Raw genomic sequence first — 19900 nt, 5'->3', positions numbered from 1 at the left:
AAAATTTCCTCTTTATGATAAAGACAAATTAATTGTTAATATTATCTATCCTCACTGTTTAAGGAAATACAATATCAAATGTATTTAACCACAATAAACGCCTGAAACTGGAACGAACTGTCACCTGCCAGTAATTGGCCAATTGCTGGCTGTCAGTCATCGGCAACTCTCAGCCAATCAGCACAGTATTTTTTACACTCATTTTAAATAGGCTGCAATGACTGGATATATATATCTTACTACGAAAAAAGAAAAGAAATAGGGTAAGGCCTTATCAAATTATCTTACTGACAGGCCAATATGAAATATATTTGGTAGTATTTGAAATTTAAAAAAAAATCTTTTTTCTAATTCATCTATCAGTGATACAGCTTGTTTCATGCATCCAGGTACATCATGCAGTTTACAAGCTTCATTGTACCTTATCATGATCTAGCCCACTTAACGTTATTTTCTCAACTTCCCCAGTTGTTTAGATTTGAAGATATTGCAAGACAGGTGTGATAAAGACTTGTTTGGCTAAATCGACTGTGACAGCTCCAGAGGTAAAAGTACGTAATTAAGCTGTGCTCACACTAGACCCTTACTGAACACTGTCGCCTGTTTTGTTTTTGTAATGAGGATTAATTATTTAGATATGCTCTTCAAAAAAAAAAAAAAAAAAAAAAAAAAAAAAAAGTTACGATAACAATGTAAGGCTATGTATTCCATCAGTTTTTTATTTTTATTTTTTATTTATTTATTTATTTATTTATTTATTTATTTATTTATTTTTTGTCATAGCTTGTCCAGAACCAGGTGATGTCACTGGGTGGGCAGAGTCTGTGGTTAGGTTAATTTTCTTTGTACTATGTGATAAATACACAATTCTAAATAAATGGAACAAATGGAATGCTACTAGTACTTGTTTGCCTTTAGCATTGGGTTGCATGACTTACTAGAATTAAGCACTAATTATAGTAGTACTAAATATAAAGAAAATAATTGAATTGATTGAATGACTAGCTCTGTCTCACAAACAAACTAATCATGTTATATTTGCTGGACTGCCATTGCGAATAATATGGACAATTTTAGTGCCATTTCTGCATTATAAAGATAAGCAACTCTACAGGTGATAATTCCTTGCTTCCAAGTGTGGTGTGATTTCTGAAGTGTATAGAAATTAAAGCTCATCTAAGCCAGCAATTTCAAAGGCGGGATCTCATCCTTGAAAATGGATCTTTTTACCATGATGGCATAGAAACCAGACCAGAATTTGAATCAGAGTGAACCTTTTCTCAGCCAAAGGGGCAGTTCATTCAACCCCCCCCCCCCTTTATTGATGCTAATAGCAAACCTTCTCTTACGATAGTGTAGAGTCAATGGAGCTGAATGTGTTAGGTGAGATGGAGGATGAGTCCAGAAGAAATGTGCTAAGTAAAACCAACTTGCTACAGCATTTTAGTAGCAAGTTTTATATATATATATATATATATATATATATATATATATATATATATATATATATATATATATATATATATGAAAAAAACACCCACTCAGAAATCCTTGTGCCTTGTGCATGTTTGTTGGATTTACATTTTCCTGTCAAGTTTTGTGGATGCCATGTTGACAAATTGTATTCCTGTCATTTTACATTGAGTAAAGTAAGGCTTGACATAGTAGGGAATTCGAATTTGAGGCTAAAAGTAGGACAGATATTTGTTTTGAATTTTATAAGTGCACATATGGTATTGCAGACTAATAAAACATTGAAAATATTGTCAGTTTCATGACTGGAAAGAAGTTAGTTTGGAATATTTTAACTATGAAGTGCTTCATACACATTCAATGACAAGGCATGTTTATCATCATAGATGTCAACTGAAAAATAGAAAATGAGTTTTCCATACTAGTATATATGCAGGGCATTTCCCACACTGAATTTAGTTGTAATGGACTACAAGACCTGATGTGAATTTTTCATGAACAGGTTACTTCCATGGCTACTCAGTTTGGTTGAAGATAGGCTAGTAGACCTTGAGTAATATTGCAATAAACAAATGCGTTTGATGCCAGCGGGGTATGCAAATATGCAATTATTGATGAATCTGATTATGGTGCCCATGCTTAAGTTTTTGTGATCAATGCACACACGCACACACACACACAACACACACACACACACACACACACACACACACACACACACACACATGGAGCTTACAGTATCTGATTCCTGTAGAAGCAGCCCAGCTAGACTTCAGCTACAATAACATGTTGTAGAAGGTAAATAATGGGTCTCTGAGACTTCACAGTCTTTAAGTAGAAAGAAAATAGTGATATGATTTGATGGCTCTCCATCCAATTATACCTTTGCAGCTCCTTTGATGTTGAAATTCAAAAGGATAGCCCTCCAAAAATGACTCATGCCTTCAACTTGTGTTCTCTCACTTTTTTTGCTGTTGTCTTCAGAATGGATTTGCTGTTTGCAGTAAAGCTAGAAAATGTGACAATTGACTGTCATTCTCAGTAATAAGAATCGGTCATAATCTAAACTCAGATAGTCAGTTTACCCCTACTTCTTCACCAAATTAAACCTTTGAAAAAGATTTGAGAGAGGGAGAGTATTCTAAGAAATCGTATTCTACCATTCTGAGTTTCTGAATCTTCAAGAAAAAACTATGAGGCAAGGCAAAGTTTATCATTTGTTTCTTAGCTAATGCAATTGGTTTTTATTGTGAGGAATCAGAATTTCATTTTTTTGCGTTTGGTATTATAATTTTTTTTACAAATAGAAAAATCCAAAGGGCATTAGTTTTTCACAATAAGTAGGAAAATTTAACAGTTGAATGACTGACCTAAAAATAATCTTAATGCTGCTGTATTTATGCTTAAAAAATCTCACACTCAAGATGCGTACCCCCCCCCCCCCCCACACACACACACACCTTGAAATGGAGAGCAAACATGTTATAATTACAAGTGTATATAGATATGGTAGAGGAAAGTAACAATCAGTACTAAGATTACTACCAGATATTGTATAAAGTATAGTTTTTTATGCATTAGCTGATACTTTAGGATAATGCTGTATTGCTCAATACTGTACAATGTTATAGACCAACTCATGTTATCACTGCATACAGTTCTGCTAATAGCAAAGCCCAAATGCTGTAGTGGTGTCGTATTCCGTAGCATCAGATGAATCCATATCACAATACAACGATTGACATCCCTGTGATTGATAAAAACATGGCAGCTAATAAGCAAAAATATGTATGCACGTCATGCAACTTGGTGATCACAAAACAATACCTGAAGTGAAGTGTATATTGAAAGTTCAGATTATGGCACATCAGTTTTAAGTCCATTTGTATCTCTGTGATACATGTAGTGTTAACAGAAGTGTATACATGGTGGTCAGACAGATTCTTTAATATCTGCTTCTAGATGAATTGTTATCTAGTCTGTGTGTTGCCAGCCTGATTTAGAAAGTCCAGATCTTAGATCCATGCTAGCATGTTCTTTGCTGCAGTCAAATTACTTTTGTAGTTAATGAAAAATTGATGAAAGTAATTTTCAGTTTCTTTAAACAAAGTCTAGACTAGAGAAAATGTGGTATCTAACCCGGGTCTTGATGCACGTATTGCATTGGGTAATACTATGTAATTATCCATAAGTATATGGTGTTATTACTATGATGCATTTTTCGCACACAACATTAGGATTGATTTTTGCATTGTAAAGACATCTACATTGAGTAGATAGCAGCCTGTCACTTCCATATTCCTTGTTTCAGATGATGACCCTCAAGGAGCAGCACCACAGAAGAGGACCAGGATCAAGATCAGTTTGTAAGTACCTTCAGAATTATGGGCTATTTTAGACCTATTGGCTTTTTTTTAAACTTGAGGAATCTAGTGAGATTTGGTGAATATGTTTATTTGTTTCATTTTTATGATTTGAAATGTCATGTTACATGTATTGATTAGCACTAGTTTTGCTGTGAGTTTTTTCTTCATGTAGGAAATTTCCCTTTCCCCTGACAGGCAAGCTTTGTACACAGTTCTTAATATTATGTCTGTTTAGGTACAAACTAATCAAAATAATCATAATCATAACAAATATTGACTATCTGCAAAAGGTTTTGATATGATTTAATTCTGCTTGGCTTGCTAATGTTTTTTAATCCCCTTCTTTGCTTTGGAGTATTTGCCTAAGATATTCTATGTGAAATTTTTAAATGGTGACAAAATGAGATTATTGGAGATTTCAAAAAAAAAAAAAAAAAAAGCTAAAAAAACAATCTAAAAAGACTCAGTTATTCTCTCTCTCTCCCTCTCTCTCTCCACACTCCTCTCATACACACCCTCCACAAACGAAATGGTCCACACGAGCGTTTTGATGATGAAGTCCTTGTCACACTGCATAAAAAGAAGTTGCAAGAAATAAATATATGAAACATAATGGTAAAAATCAACATGAAGTATGGGTATAACAAGGTGATCAAGAATTTTTAGACCAATGGGGGTGGGTTTGATAACCACCGTACAGTTTTAGCACATCAGTTGTATCGTAGACAAAATCTGAAGATCTTTTCATTTGATTCAGATTTTATCAGCAAAGTGAGGCATAATAAAACTACTCCAATATCTTTTGTTGCTGTAAGTTTTATACTTACATCTGAACTTTTTAATGTTCCATTTTTTAATAGATTAGACATTTAACACAAACACATTGTAACATAGTATATAAATGTAGAAATTTAACAGCATGGTGTTCAGCTTTGCAACTGTTTACTTTTATATCTTAAAATTGTAGGTCTTCACAATGGACCATGCAATCTAAAAAGTTAAGTGAATTTCCTTTTGCCTCTTACGTTATTTTCATATCTTTTATTACGCATGTTAATTAGCAACCTTGTACTTCATCAGTAATGAACCCGTTTTGACAGAACCCGTTTCTCCTGTTTAATGATAACTTTTTACTGATATCTATGAAATTAACTTTTGGGGGCATTGCCGAAAAGTAGAGTAAAATTAATTGATAGTTGACAGGTTTTACAAACTTTGAGTTTTTGTCTTTGGGATTTGCACCAAAAAAAAAAAAAAAAAAAAAAAAAAATGTATCTTGCAATTGCATACTGTAGCTTGGAACACTTTTATTGTTAAATTGCAGAGTGGAAATTGCAGTTGATTATAAAATTGTATATTGAAAATTACAGTTTGTTCATTAGAAATTATCCCTTTAACAGTTCTCATTCCTTGTAGTGAATGAATATTAGTCATATTGATGTTGTGGTCCATTGTGAGATACATGTACAATGAACATTTATCAACTTTTGTGCATGGTTTACTTTAATTTTTCTTTTATGATCAGTCCTACTGCAAGGTTTTGCCCTGCTTAATCAAGTGTAGTAAATGTTGGCTACTTATATTAGAAAACTTTATTTTTTATTATTTATATGTAGCAAATCTAAGAAAAAAGCTTAATACGATTGTTGTTGAAAGTGTTCTTCGGCTTATGAATATAAATATACGTATATTCATTCTACAGCATTTTCATCCCCATAAATGTAGTGGATGTTAATACTATGAAGTCAAATGCCACCTGCATTATTGTAACCTGCATTGCTAAAGTTTATAAATATAACACTAGCAGTGACATATATCTCAGACATTTACCATAGAAGCAATTGTTATCATATCCATGAAAATTATTGCATAACAGCAGTGACTCAAATATGACATTGATTTAGTTGATTATGCCATTGTGATGACCTTTGACAATTTTTGAAATTTTCAAGTGACACCAAAGAAGATCAACATTTTATTCTTCATTTACCTACCAAGTCAAGTATGTGATCTAAATTCACATGGTTTATAGTTCATATAATGTAATAAGGTTTTACCCAACTTTTACTTTCACTGAGAACAATATACAAGATAAAGAGACAGCCATTATGTAAAATTTTTGAAAGAGGAGATATTACTAGTGAAGCTACAAGCACATTTATCTGAATGTGCTTGTTGAAATGTCAGTGTATTCAATTTTTAGACAAATTGAAACATTAATTATTTCTTTCCACAGAATTCAATTATGTATTTTAGCCCAAATTGAAATTGTGTAACCTCAAAGGGCTATACATACGAGTTACTGAACATTTTTGTCCCATGCTCGACTAACATGTTACAAAACTAATTAATTTCTTTGGGAAAAATCAATCCTAGCATTTTGAATGTTTTTCCCATCCAAACCTAAACTGGATGCTTTAAGTCTGAGATCAAAGTTTACTTTTCATGTAAGCTTTATTAATTCTCTTTTTGCAAAGCAAAATATTCTAAAGAAGAGAAATCACTTCATAAAATGGGAGCAAACTTAATGCTCGATGACAAAAGCCTTTTCTTCCACTTGCATCTTTGATGTTTGACAAAATTACCTTCCATTCCAATCTTTTGATCAAAAATTTTCAAAATCCCATTGCCTTCATTTCTTATTATGTTAATTTCTTTCCAGCACATGGCTTCCTTGGAGAGCAAATGTTTATCAAGTTTTTGCTAATTTTTCTGTAGAGGATAGAGGGTCTCCTGTGACATCTTGTCTTAATAAGGAACCCACTCTATATCCTGTTAACGGGGAAAACATCCTCTCTGCCATATATCTTCACATTCACTGGGCTTGGTTACTAATCACATTAGCCAATTGGGATTTTCTCAACATCCATCAAATAAAATGATGTAGTAATCATGATTGTTGCTGTCCCAGTGCCTCCTTGTATTCTGCTTTATAGCTCCAGTATCATATTTCTCGGCCACTCATGTCTGTCCTATAGCTCAGTGCATCACACTCTCTTAGAGTCTCTGTTACATGGATTCCAATTAACTTTGATTTGATCAGCACTGATGAGGTGCTTTCTTAATTTTCAGCTATAATGGATTATTCTTAATTTTGTTTTCATCTGTTGCTGTTCTTGCTTTGAATCTGCAGCTTTGAAAAAAGGGATCTCTTCACTTATTAAGGAGTCATACAAATGAATGCCACTTGATTCTTTATTCTAATTACAAATGAATCCCAATAAGTAATATTCAATAATAATTTACTATGCATTTAATGTGTTTAATTTGAAGGTCTTATTACAAAGTTGTTTGCTTGTGTTTTTCATTATCTTTGTTTCACAGCGTAAGAAACAATTTTTACTGGATTTTCATTTTCAATTTAGTTTTTACAATAATTATCTAGTGGAACTCTATGAAAATGTGTAAATTTACCAGCAGTAGTCACATGGTACAATCATCATGTTAATCTATAACAAGACTTATGCCATGATGGCTGCCTGGATTTTTGATGGCCATTTTGATTACATGTAGTTAGCTCTTGGTAGGTCAGACAAGTTGAATATGATCATGACATTGGATGCCAAAGAAACAAATTTAAAATAGTTGTATTTTAGCAAACTGGAGGGATTGAAGTCAGATAATATAAATGTTTTGATATATTTATTATTAAGGCAGGTACACATTAAGTATGCCATCATATTTCAGAATCAGCACCTACATTTTGTATAGGAAAAACATCTTATCTTTTGTGGATTTTGTCACATGTATTTGGACCCAAATGCTCAGTACATGTCTTCAAAGAATCTTCAGCAGTGTTTTTACAATACTACTTTTTCACATTTAATATGTACAGCTTTGTCAATTTTTGACAAGCATCTTTTTCCTGGAAAAACCGTTAACAAATGACATCATTTGCAAGTTGCAGCATATATGACGTAAATGGCTTGTTAAACCTTCTGCCATTTAACAGTTAGAAATTCTCAGATTTAATGTTAGAGGAAATTGAGAGCAGGTGATAAGTCTTAATTCACAGGCTCTGTGAAAGACGGCATATTTAGGGAAATGTGTTAGGGACAAACAGCAGAATTTTGAGACCAATGTTTTTGACAGATCTTTCTACTTTAATTTGCATTTTGTACCATTGAAATATTAGCTGGGCAAAAGATTTCAGAAGATCTGGTGAGTTTTAACATTATCATAGGTGAAATTTCAGTGGTTACCCTTTAAGATTCAATAGTTAATAAGCAGTGCATTGGTTTGTTTATGTGGACAGGATATGACCAAGTTTTACACAAGTTTGGCAATTTTTTTAGGTTAACAAATTTGATAGGACGGAAAGAAGTGACTGCAATTTCAGCTGAATTTTAGTCTCCAGATACTTCTTAACGAATTATTAAAAATTTTATTTTGTTGTTATTCACATTTGGCCTCGGCAGAGGTCCATGCTCTTGGACTACTCTCTGTAACTAGTTCTCTATGTACAGACATGATGACTTTGTAATATGTGAAAAAAAAGGTGTTACCTTAGTGTAGCAGAGAGTAATTTCCTGTTATCCGATCCATTCTGGCATATCAATGAATGATATCTCATCTGCATGGGTCACCAATTGACCATTTAATACGGTGTGATTAATTACCACATTATAGCCTCTGGACTTGTATTTTAGTGCTTTATGTTAAGTGCATCAGATTACTTGGATGTTGAGCCCACATAATGATGGTCAATTATTTCTCTGACTAAATTGGCCATAAGGTAGGACTTTGGCTTTAGACATTTACTATCGATTACAGTATAACATTAACCATGTAGACACATTTGTTTTGTAATACAGAATGTTATTTATGGATCCAAGTTAGCTTAACAGTGCTTTACAAACCTTTTCTATATCTAGCTGTAGGCTTTTCAAAGTGCTGTCAGTAAGATGCATTTCTGAAAGATAAAAAAATATAAATACCTTCGGTGGAGATGATAACTGTTGCCTACTATTTTTAAAGTAATGAAGTGATTGCTGTATCTGTATGATGCATTTTGCCCCATGATGGCAATTTTGCTGCATAAAATACTCCCTGAAAGAAATTGAAAGGCAAGAAGATGAGTTAGAGAAGATGCAGACAACCCCCGCAATACAATTATTTGAAAATTGATCATATTCACATTCATAGGTACAGCCTGCTACTTGTACCAAATTATTGTTGCTTTGTTGATGTGAATAATTTATCATGACAAACATTGTGTTAGTGTAAGACTGCAGTCTTTGATTTCTTCGACATTATAGGTCATTCTTTCTTCTCACTATTCCCAAGAAAGTCTGGAATGATTCACTGCAGGCTTGTGGTAATCGGCTAGGATAGCAGTGAATCAAGTGATACGTACATATTCTGAGCTCGTTCTCATATATGATTTGCTTTTTCCAGCTGGGATGTCTGAAGACAGCGATTATACCAGTGACATCAGCTATCCAATGCAGCATCAGCACAATACCTCCGCGCACCAGTTTCGGAGCGAGTACCCGTACCGCTACGACTCCTTCCAGCGAGACGATAGCCAGGAATACAATGGAAGGTACGACTCCTTCGACAATGGCTGCAACGGGTATGATCGCGAAGCTGATTATTACCAGGATAGTCCGTACCATCAGCCTCGCAGTGATACGGAGTCAGAACCTCTGTACTACAACAGCCGACCACCTCATAACGTGTACCCAGATCCCTACGATAGGGAGCCTATGTATGATGCTTATGATGGGTAAGTGCAGAGAACACTTTGTACAGTAAGGACACAAAAATGCAAAATGTTGAATAAAGTTGAGCTATGCAGGCTTACAGGGATGAGTATTGTATTTTTTTTTCAGTGACTTTTTTTTACATGATAGATAACAAATGGACACAAAAATGCAAAATGTTGAATAAAGTTTTGTTAATGCAGGCTTTCAAGGATGAGTATTGTATTTTTTTTTCAATAACTTTTTTTACATGATAGATAACAAATGGTGTGCATCCTGTGCTGTTGTGTTGTCAATTGGTATTATACAGTGAGGTTTGTATGGATGTATGTACATGGATGTGAACAAAATGGTGGGAAAAAATGATCATGCTTTTGCTCTAAAAAGGTGCTTTGGCACTGACTTACAATTTGTTATATGTATACGTAATAGCTCCCTTTTGTTACAAATTTTGGGATAATGACTCTGGTAATGAATGAGAATGCTAGTATACACCTGGGGTTTCACAAAGTGTCAGTTGGTACAGTTGAATGTATGGATCTGCTAAAAGTATACCTGTCTAGACCATCTATTACTTAGTGTGTCTGTGATACAGTAATATTATTGAGAGTCTGGAGAGTTCTGTGGACTTGAACGAAGTGGAAAGGAAATTAAATGTTCATTATCTCAATTTCGATATTTCAGTGTCATTTGATATGTGGAAAATTGAAAAATTTTACTGAATAATATTTTCAAAAGGTTTAAAAAGAGGGACTCTGGCAGCATTTTGGGCATAGGTTGAAGTGGTCAATATGCATGTATAAAGGGGTTAGAGAAAGCCTGTAGTAGAGATTAAGATGAAAACATGTACAGTTTTGTCTATTATGTGAATGATTGAAATGTTAATCGAATATTTTCATCAGTATGAGTTAAATGTTGTGTGCTACTGGTCAAGAAATAATCCCCACCCTCCTCCGCCTCCACTTAAAGACCTTCCCAGAATGCTGCTTTTCTGAAAACTTATTAATTATGGTTATTCATGCTTTTGATTGCTTCCAAAATAAATGGAACTAATGATATCTGATAATGAAATTAACATTAATGAGTCCTTGGACAGACATTAAAACTGGCAGGTTCTCTTTTGATGACTGCACAATACAACTTGGTGGGCAGCACATCTGACATCTCCTGAAAACTATCAACAAGTCAAATTTGCTGATGATTTAATAAGAAGCCCTAAGAACTTATGGGTTGTTGAAGGCTAAAACATGATGGAACTTGGCATTTTGCCAAATTGAAATCAAGAAAACATATTCAGCCATAATTTCATGGTACACGTTTTAAAACTGCAAGCGATATTGTGAACCTCAGGTGTGAGTGATACACACAATGTAAGTATTTTGATCATAAAAATATTTCAGTTTAGATAAAGAATGTATGGATTGCTTATTTATACATAAGTATTGGCAGGAAATTATCTGAATGTGCCTCATATTTTCTCTTGCAGGTATGAGGGCAGATATTATGATGAAGAAGAATACTTGGAAAGAGGAGATAGTTTTGCTGATAACAGGTTTGATACTGAAATTGTTTTGTCTAGTCAGTGGCATTGTTACTATTTCTCCTTTTTCATTTATATTACATACTACGTACATATGTGCAACAGTATGTGCAATAGTTTGTTCAAAAGGGTAATCTTTGACATTTCTGTGGAATTTTCTGTGAACAGCAAAATACTTCCCTAACTTTGCATTTGTATTTGTTAAATATAAATAGAACCTCATTTAGTTGACTGGGTTTCAAAATAATGTTGCTGTGTTAATGTGTGAATGTTGGCTACTGGTCCCAGAGGTAGACTGGTGTACAGAATATCCAAGTGGTCCCAGGACACTCACTAGATTTCCCTGTGGACTAATTGGTCTCAGATCATATCCCATGGCACAAAATTATGTCTTTGGAGACACAGATTCTTTACAAAAAAAATCTTTAAAATGACTCTTTATTATGATAACCGAAATGCAGAAAAGTTAAGCGAAAGGAATATCTATGTAACTTTTGAAATATGCAAAGAATGGTTTAATTGCAAACAATTTTTTCAGACAGAAACACTGACAATGAAGAGCAGTAGGTAAAATAAAGGCCATGTTTAGGTGCAAATTCAAATTAAAGATACATCACAAAAACATTACAAAATTGGCTTGTGAAGTTGTTATATAAGATCAAATGCAATAAGTGCAGATCCCCTTCGTTTTTGAGTTAGCCACCTGTACTGCGCAATTTTATTGGCACCCAAGTTAATCAATGTTTCCATACAAGATAAGGTGTCATAACTCAATACAGTTTTAGCATGCAGTCTGATTACTAGGAGTTTTTCATGGATTGATCCATGTAGACCAGTGTATGGGAATGGGGCCGTAATAACCCACAGCTAACTGTCTGTAGTGAGACCTTTTGGAACATTGAGAAAGGTCACACATACATATGTCAACCCAGCCAGACTGGAAACACGGCTTTTGAGTAAATGACTAAGCTAGACAGGCATTTTCATTAGAGAGTGATATACCTCAACAAAGCACTTGTTACATTAGGTAAATTATCCACCACTTGTTCTTAATTGTGGCCATGGAAAGGGTTTAGTGAGCTAGACAATTTCCTCCTTATCTGGCATGTTAAGTCTGAGGTGCCATGTTTGATAATTATAGACTCATAAGGTACTAATAAGGTATGCAGATAAACGTGTATGTGTAGTAATTTGGTGACAAAAACAACTTGGACAAACTAGAGGATGTAATTTTGCTCTGGCAATTAACAAGTGACTAAAGCAAAAGGATGTTTTCGTTAGCTCCATATTTAGGAAATGATGACAACACTTGGTGATAAAACCACTATCATTACTTGTTTGAAATTTTGAAAAAAAAAAGCTCATTTTACCTACTGTATTTTAATGTAGTAAAATTTAAGCAAACTTCTATAAATGAGATTACATTTTTCACTTTTTTTCTAAATCCATTGTGATAATGTAATGATATATAGTTAGCTGAACTTCTGTGTACCTATGAGTAAACATCCCACAAAACTTGGAGAAATTTGACTGCTGTCAATGGACTCTAATAAAATGGATCTGCTACTTGTGCTAGCCAGGGGAAGATTTAATTTGGACATCCTTACTGTTGATGGTGATATATTTGCAAATGAATTAATCAATGTAATATTATTTTGAGGTGACATTCTGTCTCTTGGGATCAACATGACGTCTAATGCAAAGATTCATTATGAAAAAATGCCAAGAAATGTTTCCAAACTTCTTTTCATTATGATTGAGTTTTACTAAGAAAAATGCTTGTAATTTCCTTGATTGATAGATCAATACTCGTTGCGTTGTGTGATGGAAGATAACACGTAACAGTGGCAAGCCTTGGACTTCATTGTACCATGTATTCAGTCCCCCATGTTTAATTATACTGAGAGCATTACATAAATACCAATTTGTTATGAAATGTTAATGTCTCAATTGTTCAATAGTTTGCCTCTGTTCCCAGCACTGAACTAACAAAAAGGAAGCATTGGAAATGACTATTCCCTGTTTGATTTGTGATGTTGTGTGGAAGTTCCATGGTGATTTTTTCCCCTGAAAGTTTGCCTTTATGATCGAAATGTAATGTAACAAGCCTATGGAGTAAAATATCATTATTGTCAGCACATGCTCTTTGTTGCGATCGTATCAATCATGTGATGTTTTTTTTCTGTATTATTTTCAGTCCCCCTGGGAGTAGGATGTCCCCAGCTTACGTGAGCAGGCAGAGCACACAGGAATACAGCGACAGCATGGGAGAGCCGAGCTCACATCACCAACTCCCAAGTTACCACGGGCAGTTTGATATAGAGACCAACCCCCAGATGCCCAATCCAGCCAAGATGAGGTGGATCCGAGCATTCGAACAAGTCTGTGCCCACCTGAGTGAGGTGGGTGTTCAAAGAGATTTTTCTGTTTAGAAAATTTTATTAATAAATCTCGCAGTGTTTCATGTTTAATGACAATGTGATAGGAGATTAGATGATGTCTCTGATCACTCTCTGGATGACATTTTCCTCCACTCATAAATAGTTCTGCTACTTAGTTACTAAGATGAGGAGAGCTGTAGGTTAAGTAACAGATGAGGGAGATATAAGAATGTTCTTGTATAAGGTGACTACTATATATAGATACTAAACAATTTTGTTTAGCACGCGTAAGTGTGATTGAAAAAACAAGGCTAAAAATATTCCTCAGAAAGGGAAAGAAGTAGCCATTGTGTTTATAGATGGAGAAAAGTGAAGTGAATGAAGAGTTTGAGGGTGTTGGGTGAAATAAAAGTAGTTACTTATCAACTTTGTAATCCAGGACTGGCATGATGGAGAGATTATGAATTTTGTATGTGCACCGAGTGGGAAGTGAACATGCCATACAGTTATCAGTCACAGTGACCCCAGTGTGGAGACGATCCCCATCAGTTATTTCTAGTGATTTGGCTTTAGGAATTGGGTGTTTGGGGAGATAAAGGTCTGTAGAGGTCACAGCTGAGATGTCACACCAGATATTAGGAAGACATGGTTATTGAAACTTTTATATATATTTGCAAACCACCAGGAGGCTATAAGAATCATCGCGGAAACTGGCACCTTGGCGCAGTTGTCTGTCTTTATCTCTGATTTTTAAGGTGGACATTTGAGGATTTTTTTCTGTTATGGAGATCAGTTACTCCTTTTTTCACCATATTCATGTGCTGAATGTTGAATAGGTTCATTAAGCAGGCTCCTTGTTTCCTGCATACGGTCTGCCCATTCCAGTTAAATGTCATCATTGTGCCATATCTGTCAGCTGTCAGAATAGACCAGGTAGGCATTTTCACCTGTTAGACACAGCTCATTAGGTGGTTAATGGAAAGTTAATTATTAGTTTACTATGCTAACATACACACACACACATATGGACGTATGCATACATGCATACATAAAAACACCTGTCATTGTCACGATATGCATAATCTGCAACACAGTGAAAATGATTTTTTTTTCTTTTTCTTTTTGCCTCTAATGATGTTGTTTTATCTCTTGTATGAAATGACAAAGCTGATGTTTTTTGAAAGCTGTATCATAAGGGACAACATTTTAGTAATAGTGCCATTTATGGCTTACAAGTGACATCACATTAATCAATAGTGTCTTTTATGTTGTAACTCAGGTAGCTTGCTGTCTGTACCAGCAGGGCTGTCAGTAATACCCTGGCTAAGGATAAGGAAGTAAGGCAAAAGAGGTACTTGTAGGCTATCAGATTTCACAGATGAGCTGGCTTATGTCTGCATTACCAGATCAAATGTTTGTCTGGATAGATGTAAACCACCCTTGATAACTCCAGTGCATGCTACCAGACTGAAGTGGGACAGTAATACATGGTGATATAGGCTGGCTGGCTGGAAGATAATGCAAGTTTGATGTAGGCCTTTATTTGCCTGTAAAATGGATACCTTTGATGTGTCAGCATGAACGTTTAAAAACAAACTTTATGATTTAAAATGCTTTCCTCCCAGACCTGTGCAGAAAAAAAGTGTCGATAATGCATAATTCAAGGAAGTAATTGTGCATGTCAATTAATATATTGTAGACCAAGTTTTGTAAAGTTGGGTTATCTTTCATGTTACAATTCTTTTGACATTTACATCAGTCAATTGTAATATTTCTTTTAAAAAGAGGGCAATTGGCAAATATATGTTCACTTTGAAATGTTTAATGTGGCCATGTCATTTCATTAAAATGAGTGAATATTTCCTTATATTCAGTGAAAACAAGACGGTTCTTGCCCATCTCTGGCAGTCATCAACTCCCACACTGTTTCCACTATTTAATATGCAGATTGCTTTTTCCTTTCATGACACAGGATTTCAGTCAATGTTGTCAAGATGGCTGGACATAAGATAGATGTCTTTGAACTGGAGATTTTGCTTTTCATCCATATGAAAAGCTGTTACTTTTCAGGGCACTCTAGATAACTTTTTATGTTGTCAATTTTCATAATGTTGACATATAAATGGATAATGATTGGTGTTTTTGTCATATATCATTCTTTTGAAGCAGTTTGTTTTCACAATTATTTGGCATTTTTAATGTGTTTTTATTGGGAAACCTGCAACAAAGAGAACTAAACATGTATGAAAGAGATTCAAACTTAATAACTCTGGATGAAATTTTTGATGAGATAAATAGAAATAAAGTGATCCCAGGGGAATCACATAGAGGATGATCCAACAGAATATTTAAGTTCCTGCCTGTGAAGCCACATTTTTTTGTTTTCTTCTTTTCTTCTGAATCTTCTTCCTCTATTAACATTTTGTTAATTTTTATTCATGAACTCAGTTTTTCAATTTTTCTGATAATATAGGGATACATCAGCTTTTTATCTTTGATTACTATACATTTGCAAATTGTTTAATTGGTGTTTCTAATTGCTTGAGATAGAGCAAAAAAAATACATCATTACAGCAAAAATAGGAGGCAGCAGATTAAATTGAGGGTGGGATTTAATTATCTAATTGCATGATCATGTTCCTTTTGTCTCACAATTGTTCATCATTGAGGTCATTTTGTTTATAAAAAGATTTGGGTCAGATGATCTGTTTGAGAATTTTTACCAGTATGAGTTATAGATAGATTCGTTTGAATTAACACAAGTGAACTTACCAGTGATAATAAAAAATGACTAAACATTTTTGTGTAGAATTCCCAGGTAAAAATGGTTATTTTTCTTTCTTACCAGAGGCAGCTTTAAAAAGCATGGAGTAGCTATTGAAATGAAATAGTGCCTTATTTTTTCGTAAAAGATTTGTGAATTTGACATTATGCTCAACACCAGATTTGAAAATTTGCAACAAAAAAGTCAAAATCTCAGATGGTACATTGCTCTACATATTTATTTAACTACTATCAAAATTTTCATGTCTTTATCATGGTGAACATATTTTGCCTGAAATTGATTTTGTTCCTTTCCCAAATTAGAAAAAGAGTTTGAACGAGAGCATGAGGTGGATACCATGGATTGCTAGCAGTTCAGCTTGTTAAGAGCCTACCTCTTACCTGCATGGCAAAATTATTCAATTTTGGGTCAACATATCCATTTGCACCAGACTTTGTGTTCTGTGAATCAATAATTGATTTGTTCATTCGATGGAAAGAAATAATTTTTGACAAGAAAGCCTTTATTTCAATGTTTTTCATCTAGGTGTCAGAAGAGAAAAAAAGAATTGCCACTGGTTTCAGTTTGCTAGTTTGCTAGAAAAAATATTGTGCAGGGCATAAAATGATTTCATAATTGTCACATAGTGTGAGATGCAGGTACATTACATTGACTGTGAATAGCTGTTGGTACTGGTAATAGTTCTGACTGGTTTCTATCTTCTGCTGGAGGAGAACAACACATATTGGACCTGGAAGTCGACACAGAGCCATCTCGTCCGATGTGGCCTTGACCTGATTGGATATTTAACTCGGCTCATCTGGTTTATCAGGCAAAGTTGACTCTACTCTTAGTAACTGATTAATCTGAAAATTTTAGATTGCAATATTGATGAGAAATGGAGAGAGGAAATTGACTTTGGTAAAGCAGAAAAGGCTAGACGGGTTAATGAAACCGATGTATCTTCATTGTGGTGTTTGAAATGAATGGGGTATTATGGTGCCTTTTTGCAGTATAGACTGCCTAACAAAGTTGCATCATTTTTTACATACCAGCATATAATATGTGTGTACAAATATAAATACTGAAGTGCCAAGGGACCATGACAGTCATTTTTTTCTGATACATGAAGGTAGTATTAGTCACAGGTTGCAAGCCGTCAAAATGGAAGAAGCGTTTTTATTTCCATTGCGTGCTGCTTTAACGCCAGTGCGTTCCCACGTGCTGCCATTTATACCAAACATTATAACCCAGTCAAAGAGCCATCCAGAGCTGCAAAGGGAAAGTCTGCTTGACACAGACACAGAGGTTGGAGGTTTAGGACTGAGAACAATCAGTGGCAAAGTTGTAATGACTAAAACCAGAAGCTTAAACCATGTGAACACGGCCCACTGCTCATGGCCATCACTTAGTAAAATACAAACTTTAAAGGAGTGGAAAGATAGGAAAACCAATAACCAGGTAATTTATCTTCATAAAAAATTATTTTCAATTACTAAATGGTTTTTATTTTCATTACTTTGTATTATTGTAAGAATAAACAGTAGGGTAGAAACTTGAAATTTGCAATGGAAGATCTACTCATAACATAATATTCTTGGTCTTAAAATATATATGTTTATGAGGCTAATTCATTTTTATCTAAAAGGAGAAGAAAGACGTAGCAAAAAAGTGTCTCATTTGTCTTTTTGTTTCTTTTTAAAGATGAAGTTTTTGTTCATTGAATCTTGACTAGTATTTTCATTTCTGACAAGTATGTGTTATAGTGTGACAGTTTAATGAAAGGATTAATAGAGCACTTGCTTGAATATGTTTTCTTTTTGGTTTTGTTTTATATTTACCATTCAAAATTTGCCAGAACTACCTAAATTAAGGTTAATTTGAACTGTGAATTTCATCTTTCACCATAAAGAGGTTTTGCAGTGCAGTATGGATAATTTCCACAAAATGTGTAATCTTTGCATAAATTTGACTGAGCCCATTATTTTTAATGCTTTGTACTACCATATGACCTCCAGTAATAAACAATAATTAAAAAAGTAGGACATTTATGCAGATGTGTGATGTGACTCAAATGTTATCACTTTTTTTGCGGAATGCATTAAACTTATATAAGTTAGAATACTGTTGTGATAGAGAAGCTTGGAGACAATTGTGTTAGTTTGGATTATTATTGTGCACAACTTGCTGTCCTGAATTGAAATTCTATATATATTGCAGCATTGTTCCACAAATGGTCTTTCAACAAGTCTCAGTGTAGGTCAAAATATCATAATAATTTGGAAAACGTGTTCTGGTCAAATTAGAATAATGAGAAAGGTGTTTGATGAAGAAAAGTGCACTTCATAATCAACATAATATCTGAAAAACACTCTAGTTATGTACCACAAAATATGTGGTATGGTGCAATATTGATGTTATTGTTTGTTTATCTGTCAATTTACAATATGACCTTTGAAGAATATTGTCAGTTGGTTGATGTCAATGAATTCAAAGCTCTTAGGTTGGATGGACTTAGATTGGATGGAGTTAATTAAAAGCAGTACAACCCACTTAGAATAGTCAAGTACATATCTTGCTCTACTGGGTGTCTTATTACACATGCCCTCTTGAGACTCTTAGGTCTCCTATTAAACCATTTTCTCATAAGTCTAGAAGACTTAATTTAGATAAATGACAGTGCTGTTGGTCGTGACAATTTTATCTGATTTTTTAGATGCACAACTTTTTGGTTCTGTTCTGGCAATGAGTGATTTGCTTTATTTGCTGTAAATCTTCATGGATCAGTGGTATTACTCCTACTCATATATAACATGTATGTTTCACAGGCCTAATGAACTATACTGATGAAAACCTCAACAATGCCTAAAAAATGATAACGGCAAAAAAATCTGGCCGTGCAACCCAGAATATATCACAATACACCATGCACCACCAAAATTTTTGTCATTTTTAATATAATGTGTATGTACCTGTAATTTGGATTGCATTTGGTTGCAATTTCCATGCATGCAAAAATATTTTAATCTTACATGCAATAAAATGGCAGCATAGCTGAATAATTTTAGCAGCCAAAAACCTCTAAGCTTTGCATAGGGCTACACAGTGACCAAAGTGCCTTTGAATTTGCTGCCCTCACATACTCTGCCAGTATGAGGGTTTGTTCACAGTCAAGCTGTTGTGATCGTGAATACGGGAAAACTTCAACACAGTTATGATTTCTATAAATAATTTAGATACTTTTCTGTCAGATGAGCATAATTGGTTCCTTTCTATCCTCAGTTCCCACTAATGATAATGAATGAGGTCAAATAATCACTTTTCCTCCTCACTCTTTAGTTAATTGCATCTTCCTTACAAGCCAGTAATAAGAAAAGGAATTCACCTGAGCTCTTGGCTTCCTTTCAATGCAAAGTCACCTGAGTTCATAGTTGCCTTTTAATTGATCTGTTGGTGAACTCGGCCTACCCTAGTGATGTGCCTAACCTAGTTCTAGATAAGCGAAGAATCAAACCAGATGGATTGGATGGTTTTGTTGACAATTTTTAAGAAAAACATTACAACTTGCAGAATAAGTGGCAATGTTAAGTAAGGAATTGGTAATCTTATCTGTCACAGCCAGGATTGACGTAACAGATGTGATTTTACGAAATTAACTTAAAACAAAAATG

At 34.3% G+C, this 19900-nt stretch overlaps 1 protein-coding gene across 17 annotated transcripts in view; it reads left to right on the top strand.

Moving 5' to 3' along the window:
* The window catches only part of LOC106182076 (protein unc-13 homolog B), a 91427-nt gene that overhangs the window by 25529 nt on the left and 45998 nt on the right, over positions 1–19900 (top strand). For 14 of the 17 annotated variants that reach the window (XM_087002237.1, XM_087002228.1, XM_087002231.1 and 11 more), the window contains exons 7-11: positions 3785–3839; positions 4807–4836; positions 9237–9567; positions 11031–11096; positions 13282–13486. In XM_087002237.1, the coding sequence (XP_086858363.1) occupies positions 3785–3839; positions 4807–4836; positions 9237–9567; positions 11031–11096; positions 13282–13486 (687 nt within the window). Of the gene's footprint in view, positions 1–3784; positions 3840–4806; positions 4837–9236; positions 9568–10598; positions 10915–11030; positions 11097–12992; positions 13139–13281; positions 13487–19900 lie in introns of those variants that run through there. The other 3 variants (XM_087002222.1, XM_087002234.1, XM_087002236.1) reach the window with 3 other exon arrangements.

Source organism: Lingula anatina, chromosome 1 (assembly GCF_051362555.1).
Source record: "Lingula anatina isolate TDL-2025a chromosome 1, LinAna3.0, whole genome shotgun sequence".
Classification (NCBI taxonomy): Eukaryota; Metazoa; Brachiopoda; class Lingulata; order Lingulida; family Lingulidae; genus Lingula; species Lingula anatina.
This window is presented reverse-complemented; position numbering and strand designations above follow the sequence as displayed.